The sequence below is a fragment of the Passer montanus genome, unplaced genomic scaffold (genome assembly GCF_014805655.1).
Source record: "Passer montanus isolate IOZ18808 unplaced genomic scaffold, ASM1480565v1 scaffold121, whole genome shotgun sequence".
Classification (NCBI taxonomy): domain Eukaryota; kingdom Metazoa; phylum Chordata; class Aves; order Passeriformes; family Passeridae; genus Passer; species Passer montanus.
The window spans coordinates 1,426,194-1,437,916 of NW_024358834.1; the positions used below are offsets into that span (position 1 = coordinate 1,426,194).

At 43.5% G+C, this 11,723-nt stretch overlaps 1 protein-coding gene across 5 annotated transcripts; it reads right to left on the bottom strand.

Annotated features, from left to right (window-relative positions):
• Window positions 1–1,113: 1,113 nt before the first annotated feature.
• On the bottom strand, window positions 1,114–5,912 carry PDP2 (pyruvate dehyrogenase phosphatase catalytic subunit 2). Of its 5 annotated transcripts, none has more exons than XM_039698191.1 (3): window positions 5,758–5,775; window positions 4,840–4,931; window positions 1,114–3,212 (listed from the first exon to the last, which is right to left on the bottom strand). In XM_039698191.1, exon 3 carries the CDS (start codon window positions 3,155–3,157, stop codon window positions 1,553–1,555), a length of 1,605 nt encoding a protein of 534 aa, XP_039554125.1. In that variant the 5' UTR covers window positions 3,158–3,212; window positions 4,840–4,931; window positions 5,758–5,775; the 3' UTR covers window positions 1,114–1,552. The 5 variants fall into 5 exon arrangements, with proteins under 5 accessions (XP_039554125.1, XP_039554127.1, XP_039554122.1 ...); XM_039698193.1 differs by lacking the exon at window positions 5,758–5,775 and adding an exon at window positions 5,640–5,655; XM_039698188.1 differs by lacking the exon at window positions 4,840–4,931 and having other exon boundaries at window positions 5,758–5,912.
• Window positions 5,913–11,723: the final 5,811 nt, after the last annotated feature.

Below are 11,723 nucleotides of genomic sequence, written 5' to 3' on the forward strand. Positions count from 1 at the left end.
TGCTGGTATCAGGGGGAACAGACCTACTCACTGAATCTGCCTCCAGGTTGAATGGCTGGATGTATTCCAAAATGTACTAGACAAAAAAAAACCCCAAAAAACCAGCAAATTCAGGAGGTTTTTTTTAGGCATGCATTTAGTGATTGCAATTGTAGCACTCAATTATAGTCAACCTTGAACAGTCAAAACCAAGAATATTTTCTAATTTTCTGTTTAAGGAAAAGTACACAAAGAGCCCCAAATCCAAAAATGCTACTGGTTTAAGCCCCAAGACCATGTCTACTTAGGATCTTGAGAAAAAACTTTTTAATCTGCTAAACTGTAGGAGGATAATGTTTTTAAAGTGATTTAAGAAAAAAAGTAATATTTTTATTTGCTCTTCTCCACCCACACGAGTTCTAACTCGGCAGCAAGAACAGTAAACAGGTCTATATTCCCAGTGTGTACATCCTTGTGGGAAACAGTTCCTGTTGAGTGTAAGCAAGGAAGAGGCACCAGACAACACCATATGTAAAAGCTTATTTGCAAGCTCGGACAGCACTCTGGAAAGCTCAGTATAAAGGAAAACCATTGTAAAATACACTTTTGTATATGTTCAGAGACTAAAACATACATTCATTAGGGAAAATAACTCTGTAGCTATAAGGAGAAGCAAGAATGAAAGATTAAACCTACTTTGGAGAAGTATCAGCGCTGTTATTTCTTCTAAGTTAAATCAGGAGAGAAAGGTGCTCTCTTTTACTATATTTACTTTTAGGTGAATTTTTGAACTTCTGGATCTGACAAACAATTTAACTTATCAATACTTTAATAAAGAGTACATTGTTTAAGCAAAAGACTTAAATGCTTAAGTCTAGTACTGTTAAATTCCTGAACAGGGAACTGTGAAGGCCCTCATGTGTTTGAACTCTAAGCTGTCACACAAGTCCACACAGAGCTAAGAGAATATGAATTCCCACTTGATAAGAATTGCACAAGAAGATACAATTTTTCCCTTGCTTAAGGAAAAGAATCAGGAAAGACATCTGACAATCCCAGGGCTCTTTGAACAGCCTTCTTTCATGTTATTTTATAAATATGGGACAATTTGTTAAAATATCTGATACATCCAAAAAAGGTTTGGTAGTTAATTTATTTAATTCAGTTACAGTGCTTTGACAGGATGCTACTCACTCTCCACAAGAGCAGAGCCTGACACTCCATGCAGCTACACCTATTATCCATCTCTTTTAAACTGTACCAGTCTCAGTGAAATTTGCCTTGTTTGTTCATTGGAAAGTTTCACCAGAGATTCTCATGGAATCAGAACTGGTCCACAATCTTTAGTTCAATCACATTTCAGTGAGGTTTTATGAAAACATTTTTCTTCAGTGTATACAAACCTGGAAACCCAGGGAAATGCCACCTTTTAGAAAGTTATTTTCAAAGCCAGTAAGTAACAAAAAGATTAAGGAACTTGCAGGCACTGGTAGCAGCTGGACTACCAGAAAGTGAGAGGAATGGTTCAGGATCAAAGCTCCCTAGTGGAACTGAACTGCAGCAGTGCAAGGCTCTACTCGTGGCTCCTGTAGTAATCTTCAATAGTTTCTGAGTTGAAGTGCACCACGGTGACGGTGATGTCGTCCCTGTACATCCTGGCCAGGTCCTCGGGCAGGGCCAGCATGGCAGCCAGCTTCTCCGGGTCCACCTCGCCGTACTCGTTGCTGCCGATGGCGTGCCGGATCAGATGGGTGGCGGTGTTCTGGTCCAGGGAGGCCAGCCCTTTGCTCTTCCTCTGCAGCAACAAGTTGTGCATGTAACCCAAATTAACTGGTTTCTTAAAAGTCAGTGGTGGTTTCTGCATGTTGAGCTCTGTAAGGTGTCCAGCAACAAGTTTTACAACCTTCTCATTACTTAGCATCTCCCACAGCCCATCTGAAGCAATAACGAGAAACTTATCCTTGCTTCTTAACTTGTGGTATGTGACTTCAGGTTCTGCAGTTAAATAAGGGGGGGTATGGTAGTTTGGAGGAACATATTGATAAATGTTTAGAGCCTCCACATCACAGCTGTTCTCGAGAATGCTGTGTTGCAATTCTTTACTCCATTTTAATTGCACATCTCCAAAAGCTCTGGAGGGCATGAGAATCCCCAGTAATCTGTCATTCACAAATAGAGTTTTCTCCTCAGATCTAGGATGTTCTCGCTTCAATCTTCTAATTTCAAATTCATCATATGCATTGTGGTCTCGGGTTAGAGGGAGAGTAGACCATGTTCCATCTTCTTCACGGACCCCTAAAACGGCTCTGCAATCGCCAGTGTTTGCCACATGTAGATGAACACCATCAATGTGAGCCACACAGGCTGTTGCACCAGAAAAAGCTACTTGCAGGGCAATATTTCTCATCAACTCATTCTCCTGAGGAGCCTGAACTTCCAGGGATATGTCTGAGTCTAACCTTTTGAATGCGCAAATCATGGCTTCTTCCAAACTAAACCCCAGCTCAGTATCCAGGTCCAGCAAGTGCTGCCAGTAAACCCGGAGGTTCTCGAAGTACTGCGAGGTGATTTCCTGGTACTCCACATCGTTGGGATGCCTGTGCCACTGCAGGATGGGCCGCACTGGTTTCATGGCCTCCACGGCCAGCTCGATCTCCTCCAGGCTCTGGCGGGGCATGAGGGACACGGCGATGTAGTGCAGCAGCCTCTCGCTCACGGCCTGGGCGCAGGCGGCGCCCGCGTGCCCGTCGAACACCCCGAACATCATCCCCGCCGTCTGCAGGCACGTGGCCGCGCTCCGCCGGTCCTCTATGGGGCTGTTGGAGGCCAGCTGGTTGCTTTCAAACCTCAGCACGGAATTGGCGTTCTTGCCGTTCAAATCCAGTGTTCGGTGGGATAGCTCGCCTGCTCTGAGTATGTCGTTGATTTGTGCCGGAGACAACTGGAAAGAAAAATGTTCTTCTTCGGTGGAAGTGTGCCGGAATGCTTTGGGAAAGGAGAAAGTTCTGTCTAAGCTGCAGCTCCCAGCAGGGTAGGGACATGTTTTGGAGAAAACGAGCTTCCATTTGACCTTGTTTCTATTTGGGATACAGATGGAGTACCAACGTCCTTTTCCTTGTAAAATAATGCTGCTTCTGGCTGAGCTTAAAATCCAAGATGATACAGTTCTTGACATCATAAGTCACTGCAAAAATGGAGCCCCTTCCTTCAGTAACACGGAATGTCCTTACAGCCTGGAATACAAATGGAGGAAAGGGAAAATAATTACGAAGTTCATAAGAAGCTTTCCATATAGAAGTTCAAAAGCATATCTAGAATTCTCAGAAACATTCAGCACTTCTTTCCAAAAGAGACTGCTATGGATAAAGGCATCTTAAAAGTGATACAATTTCCATCACTTAATTATAACCAAGGATATGACTGCTCCTTTTAACTCATCAGAAAAGATAATTTTTATTTTCCAGACAGGTTTTTTTTTTTCCTTATTGTGGCAAGAATAAGAAGAAATGGCAACATTACAAGAAACATTATTGCAAACTGCACAACGAAAAGCCTCCTCTAACAAGACACAGAACAAACAGATCCAACGAGCTTGAAAATTGGGACTTAAAGTGACAATTATTGCACAACTCTCAAAAAAGCTTGCTAGAGTACAACTCTATTAATAGACTCAAAACTTCAAACCCAAGAGAAGATAAGTACTTAAACCCTGTGGAAAGACTGAGAGATGTGGCCAGTTAATGATTTATGTGAATTACCATGATCCTCACAGCTAGAACAAGCCAGTCTACCTTTCCAATTCTGTTACAGCTTATAAGCTCAGCTGTTCTTTTTTTACCTTCAAGGTCTTAACCAACCCTCGGGCAGGCAGGATCTTTTACACAGTTGAAGGCAAATTTTACTGCTGGTTAATTAATGCTTTTTTTACAGCATTGTGCACTCTGGTGCAGTGAAAGGTATAAGACATTGACAACTTTTACAGGTTCACAATTTGGCTTGTTCATTTGGAGGGCAATTAGAACAAGATCTCTGCTGCCAACAGCACTTCAGCAGCTGAAGCTCTTCAGTTGTCATGGGGGAGGTCCTCCACATTGTCTCCTGCTTTCAATAATATCCAGCTGTGGGACAGTGCTAAGTACAACCAGATGTTTACTCACAACAGAATTTTGCCCCATGGATTTAAAAAAACGCATTGTATGGCAGCACTGCAGGTACAATTACTCCCAAAAGATTCCACTAGCAGCCACTGAGAACAAGAGAGTTCTTAGTGAGCTCTCAAACACTTTGAGGTGGCCTGTGAAACCACTTGCTCAGGCTAAAGACACTACATGCTGCCACAACACCAGTTTTTTAGCAGCGCGCTTCACAAGAAATAGCAAGAAACCAGCCAGATCAGATGAGTGGAAATGTTTCCAAGAAATCAGCAGGAAGTAAAAGTCACCTTGGGCTATTCTAAACAGAAGGCCTACTGATATAACCCAAGAACTGCTGAAAACCTGTTCGGAACCCAAAGCAATGTGTCACAAAACATTTCTGAGGTGTGCTACCCATATTTAACGCAGAAAAGAGAAGACAAGCATTCCAACAGACCCCACCACCATGATTCTGGTGACCTGGTGAGAAAAGGCAAAGACACAGCATAATTTCACTGCTGATGTCAGGAGAGGAGATGGAAAAGGCAGTGCCAGTTCCCTGTCCAAAGCTTGCCTGCAGTCTCCTGGGACACTGCATCTCCCAACACACAGAATGCCTTCTGTTGTCCTAAAGAACTTAAGTAAAATAATAGGACAGCTGACACTACCAAGTCCAGCAACAGCTAAACCCAAAAAGCACCTACAGCACAAGACAAAGTTTGCCAACCTTTTTCAATCCATTCACCGTTCTGTTTTTCCTTCATTCTCTTCCTGCTCCTCTCCGCCACGTGAGATTGAAAGAAGGGTGACTTTCACATACTTGATCAAAAACCGGATTGAAACAGTGTTTAAAGAAACGTCCCCCGCTCAGCCCAGCTGGCTGTCAGTGCGAGGCGGTGTGGTTTTCCGCCCAGCAGCACTCACTAACACCGCTTAGCCCTGCTCCTGCCTAAGGGCAGGCAGCGCTGACGAGCCCCGGAGCTCCCGTGTGCCAGCCCTGCTCACTGCGCTCCCTCCTCGGGGTCCTCCCCACACGCTGCTGCCCAGGACGCCCCCGGAAGCGGTGCTAATTAAAGCGGTGTGCTAAAGACCATTATGTAAGAGACAATTATTACATAAACTGGCTCCCCCTCCAGCGCGGCACTGCCTCCCGGGGCGCGGTGTCCCAGCGGGGCCCGGGCACGGCCCGCAGCTGCCGGACCGCACAGCGCAGCAGCGCCCGCTCTTCCCAGCGAAATAACAGACACCCGTTACGTTCGGATTTACAGCCCCTCTGAGATCCCCACATTCCCCTCACGCACCCTCCTGACACTGCCCACACCCTTCATCCCACACACATCCGGCACACACCGGCCCCTGCCGCGCCGCCCCAGCCCCAACACCGACACACAGCACCCCACAGCCCTGTCCGGCACACACCGCCCGTGGCCGGCACCCCCCTCCGCTCCCACCCGCACCCACAGCCCGTCCCCGCACACACACCCACCCCACGCCGCCGCCGCAGCCCGAGCCCCGCACAACTCCCACCTCCCCGCTTCCGCACAGCCCTCGCGCCAGGCCCGGCTCCACTCGCTGCGCCCCGGCACGGCTGTCCCGGCGGCGGCCGCTCTCTGCCCGCCCCGTCCCCCGCCCCCGGCGCACCCACCGGCCGAGCAGCCGCCAGTCGAGCCCGCCAGCCCCGCGCTGCCCCCGGCAGGGTTGAGGGACGGCGCTGACCGACAGCGGCGCCGCCCAACCCGCCCCGCCTGGGTTCCCGTCAGGACACGGCGGGGCGGGCGCGGCCCCGCCCCTCCGCCATGTTGTGCGGGGCTGAGGGGCCCCGGCCGCCCTCGCTGCCGGCACCGCCCCGCTGAGGGAGCGCCCGGGCAGCCCTGTAACGCCAGCGAAAAGGAAGCGGGTGACACGTGTTAGGAAGAAAAGGCACCAGCAGGGGTTTCTTCCTCATTAATAACGTTCAAAACCACGCTGTTTCCTTGAGGGAAGACCCCTCGGCTTTTCGGGTGTTTTTCCAATACGGTTCCACACCCTTCAGCGCTGAAGACTGATGAGGCTCAAAATCGCAAAGCTGTTTCGTAATTAACTTGCCATATAAATTATGGAGAACAAAAGGGCTCATTTTGCTGAGTCCAAGGTTTTTTGGTTTCATATGACTGCTTGCCTCAGTTAACATTTCCACTGAGCGGTGAGGAGGGGAAGGAATGGGCCCAAAGTGCAGGGAGGTTAATCAATAGTTACTCATGTTAACGCAGTGGTTACTAAATAGTCCCTGCTTTAAAACCTCTAACAGTCATTTTTTTTGCAAAGACAGAGGCTAGCAAGTCACAAGAGGCTTTGATACTATCAGTGCATTTTTCAATTTGCCTGGCTTGTACTGAAGGATTTTTTAGTTGAATAATGTGGTGCAAGTATCCCAGATGAGATGACTCTGAGCTTTCACCTGTTTCTTGTTTTTATTAAAACAATGAAACAATAGTTTCATGTTGCATGGAGGAGCATACAAAAAAGTAGGTCATCTTAACAAAAATTTTCAGAACAATAGTTTAGCACATGCCAAAATAAAAACCACCCTAAGTTTGATGTAATTATTTTATCTGCCTGACAAATCTGAGCTGGAAGAGGACACCCAGAGTGGCCCTTACCTGCATTTCTCTGCTCTGTCCAGTGCTCAGATACAGCAACAGCAGCTTCGGGATCTCCCCAGGGAATGGAGCTCCTGGAGCCTTTGGGCACTGCTCCAGGGATGCACAGGCTGGGATTGCTGGGGTGTCTGTGCAGGGACGGGAGCTGGACTCAGTCACCCTTGTGGGTCCCTTCCAACTCAGGATACTCCACGATTTAATGATTCTTCCTTCTGCCCTATCAATTTTCAGCTTTTGTACCATGTACAAAACTGATAAAGCCTGACACAGCAGCCTGAAAACAAGCCTGACTGCTCTGAGTTTCCTGTACTCCCACCGTGGTTAAATGCTTCTCTTCAGCTGAAAACTGTAACTTATTGCTCACATATTCATGCAGTAATTTCATAAAATCATATGCATAAGCTGAAGTGATTTAGGAACCATGTAAATGAAAGTGAAACAATTAACAGTCCTGCAAGACATGTCCCTTTCACTCCACGCTTTCTAAACACAAGAAGGAATACCATATTGAAGGTACTTGACAGGGCTGGATATCAACTTGAATTGAGATTTAGATTCTGCTTTGGAGTATTTGATTATGCTGATGAACTAAAGTGATATATAATTAAAGGAAAAAATTAGTAGAAAAGCTACTCTGATTCCATCTGAGGTGAAAAATTGTGTTGCTCAGGCTTGCAGTGTTTTTGCCTTTAGGAATATCAAATAAAAATGGCAAATTTCTGTAGCAACGGTGCTTGGTTGCCATAGTGCTCTATGCTCTTAATGTGCATTGAAAAAAAAATTAGAACTCTAGTTTCTTTAAATAAAACTCAGATTTGGTTTGGGCTTTCCTGATTATAGGTGAGCAAAGTTTAGTCCTGTGCCAGAAGAAAATCCTTACCTGTATTTATAAGAAAATTAGTCTAATTCCAAGTATTGTATTAAGGTGCAGCTAGATGTTAAAATATAGCAGATCCTATATTTAAACTTTTTTTCAAGGAACAGTCTTATCTGCTGACTTGTACAGTCAGCAACTCTGTTTTTCTGTGGAAATGCAGTCTTGAACTCATTTCTGTGTTCTTGTTTAGGCCAGACTGCACTATTTGGGGTTTCCTTCTTTCTTTCTTTCCCATAGAATGTTATTTTTCCCCCTGCTTGTTCATTTGGACAACTGGCTGTGGCTACTTTGATGCAATTTGAACATCTTCTGCTTCCAGAGGCTGCAAACAGCTGCTCCTCATCCACACTGCCTTCACAGCAGCTGCTAGCACGGATTACTTTCCATGACCTCACTGATACTCATGAAAAGTCTGTGACTCCTGATGCTTTGTAAACATTTCTTGTTATGGGGACACACAAAGATCAGAAATACCAAATAAGCCAGATATACCTAAGAAAGCAAGTTAAAATGGGTTTAATATTTCTAATAAATAGCTAATCATTTTGTCAAAAAGCTGACCAGCAGCAAAAAAGTTTGAATCAAAAAAAAAAAACCAAAAAAAACAAAACCAAACAAAAACCCCCCCCCCCCCCCAACTAGTAAACTACTACTAAAAGTAGTTTCCTAGTTTTCAGAATTTTTTCTGCAATGAAGAGACTCAGCCTAGTGATACAGATTAGAAAACAGCAATAGATCCAAACCCTTTGGAAAACTGTGAACATGCAAAGGAAGGTGGATCCTTTGTTCAAACTGTCTCTCTGGCCCATCTCAGGGAACACAGACTGACTTTTGTGCTTTTTGCACAAAAAGCTCTATAGTCTAATAACCAGCTTTTGGAAAGGAAACAGCTCCACCCCACAAAACACTTTCATGCTGAGCACGTTTAAGAATGAACCCTGTTTGCTGGCTCTATCTTGCCCTTTGAATAATGATATGTCATCTGCTGTATATGACATTTTGGATTTTCACAAAAGGCAAACTGGCACCACAGATGCAGAAATCTCTTATTATAACCACACAAAACCTACAAACAAATGGAGAAATGAAGGTGGCTCTGGGTCTGTTAGAGCAACTGCACTTTTTAGTTTGGTTGCAGCTATTTCCTGTCTGATCTTCCTAAGTAATCTAAACCAAACACTCAAATGCTAGGAAAGAAGACAAGCTGCAAGAAACATCATTGAACAGAGGTAAACACCATGAACAATTGTAGGAAAGGTGCCATTCCAGCTCTCAAGCTTCACTTAGCCTCTCCTGTTGCCGCAGAGGCTCAGCAGTGTCTGGAGGTGCAGGGGTTAATCTGAAGACCCAGTTTAAGTCAATGTAATTGCACTGGTGCAAAGGTCTTCCCAGTTGCTGCAATGGGATCTGAACGCCACATGGATCATTTTTATTGGATGTTGCTTAAAATGGTTTTAGTTAAACAAACAAATGTTCATTGAGGTTCTGTGCCACTGTAAAAGTAAATTTACATTTCTTGGGGTGAGTTTTCAAGTCCAGGAGTGTCTTGGGAAGAAAGGCTCACGTGTAATAAAGTGATTATATTCCTACACTCTCTTTCCTCCTTCCACCTTCTCCTCCTCCAACAAACTGAGTGAGCTGGCTCCTAAATTTTATTTAACATTCCACTCTGTTGATATGAAATTAAATGATTTGCATTATTATATTGCTGTTCACAACCTAGAATAAGATGCTGAAATTTTACTAAATTTCAAATGCAGTGCAGGTAGCAGCGTAAATGGAACACCAGAGGAGTGAAAGTTCCCTGCCTTACAGCTGTGCAAGTTGGAAATAGTTCTGTGCAACCAGTCAGGTTCCATCCTCTGCTGTGCTTTCCTCAGGGTTAGTGAGAAAAAGCGTAAGACCCCTGCTCTCCCAGGCAGAGCAGAGACAGTCCTTTGATGCTCGGTGCTGTTACTACATGGTCACTTCTGCAGGCAGAGGAATTCAGAGAGGAAATCAGGTACACTCAGGTATAAGATAAGACTCCATTTTCTTCAGGCTTATCTCTGTTTTTCCTTGAAATGCTCACTTTTTTATCTTTCTGAACTTTGAACTCTGCCAAAAGCACCATCCGGTGTTGAGGTACCTTGCAAAAACTTTCCCCGATTCTTGTATTTGGATTAATTTACCCTCATAATGAAACATGCCATTATAAATCTGCTATATCATACATATATCATATGTATGATGGAAACTGCCTAAAAATCTTTCTGCTGCCATTATAAATCTGATATATCATACACATATCATATGTATGATGGAAACTGCCTAAAAATCTTTCTGCTGCAAGAGATTGGGGAAAAAGCCCAAAGTTGTAACAACAGCTATTAAAGTTTAAAAACAAAAGTTAAGAGAGTGTGCAACTCACCAAGCAGAGGATCTCTGTGCTCAGCAGTGAAATGAGAAACAAAAAATTGTAGCTGGTTTACGGAGCTTCTTTGGTCAGACTGATTTTTGTCTGAGGAAGGAGTTTCAAAGACTATGTATACAGAGCCAGCAAGGGGTTTTCAATGGCAATCACTCATATCTTTACAAACTATTATTGTTAGTGTTAAATTCTCTCATCTGTTGTATTTTGATTGAATGGGCCTTAACAATTGTTTTAAGCATTGTGGCAAGAAAGGGAAGGAAAGCCACTAGATGGCATTTTAAATCCAGTTTTTACCACTGTGCAAGTTCAATTGCTGTCCTAAACGTGAGGAGGCCTCTGTTCCCTCAGTCAGGATAGTTGCAATCCCAGGAGAAGGTAAGTGAACTCTTACTGGAGTAATTACAGTCAACTCCCATTTTTCCTTCAACACAACGATTTAGTAAAAGGTAAGGATACCTTCTGTTTTAGAATTGTTCAGTCTCAAAATAAATGAGGTGCATTAAATAGGTGCTTATCCAATACAATATTTGTGGCTTTTATTGGACGATCAGGGTCTCAAGAAACAACAAAGGATATAAAAATATTTTATATTTTACTTCCCTGTGGTAAAAAATGGATCATGTTCTTGCATCCAACAATGGGGGAAAAAACCCCCACAACATAAACAACCAAAAAACGCTGTAAGCAAAAATCAAATTTATTTCTGCAGGAAGGTACAGTTCAGCTTCTCCCTGGAACTGAACCTTGGGGCAATGCAGCATTTAAAGCTCTTTGCAATGGCTGAGCTTTTACAATAACTGTGTAAGCTAAACATTATCCTTCTGCTGTTCATGCATAAACCACCTTCAAAGAAGCTTAAGTACTGTGTGCAAGGTCACAGCAGACATATAAATAAACTTTATTTTAGATTGAGGTGTTGGAACAGGGGAAAACTGGGCAAAGTTTCAGCCCTCTTTACCTCCTGTGAGAGACAGGGAGCAGAAACCTCTGCCTAAAAGGAGAGGAAAACATTGAAAATGCTGATCTTGACCTGCTCTGTGAACTGATAATATTAATGCAGCAGTGCTGGAACAGCTTGATTATGGTACATATGGTAAATAATATTGGTTATATTTTAATCAGAAAAGTATTTTAAATGTGCCCCAATAAATTTTTTTTGCTATCGAAATGTAAGGTGTTTTGAAAGACTTTTTACATTTTAGAATGCATCTCTTAATGCAAATTTTAACAGCAACATAAGACTAATGGTAATAATTTAATTCTGGGCAAGAAGTCATTCAAGGTATACAATATGATAGAACTTAAGTGAGAGGATTAAATTCAAACAGAAAGTGTTAGTCCCAGAAGGTGGTAAGAACTGTGATATAGACTAAAAGAGGGGTCAGAAATAATTTCAAGAATTTAAAAACATGTCCACAAACTTGAGAGGGATAACTTTTATCTGTACTTAGATCATTCCACAGTAGCTTAGGCAAGGTTTCTGTAGCACTGAAGATAAACAGTCAAAGCATTCCTTGATCCAAAAGAGATCCAACTGTTGAAAACAAACATAATTTCTGTTAATGAAAATCCAAGAAAAGTGATACTGTAAGTAGGGAGAGGTGGGTCTTCTCAAAAAGAAGGATGAAGATATGCACACATGTGATTTTAAAGTCTCATTTATTTAATTTGTTAAAGAAATT

Excerpts from the sequence above, each read along its gene's own strand:
- PDP2 (XM_039698188.1), bottom strand. The coding sequence starts at position 3,157 with ATGATGTCAAGAACTGTATCATCTTGGATTTTAAGCTCAGCCAGAAGC.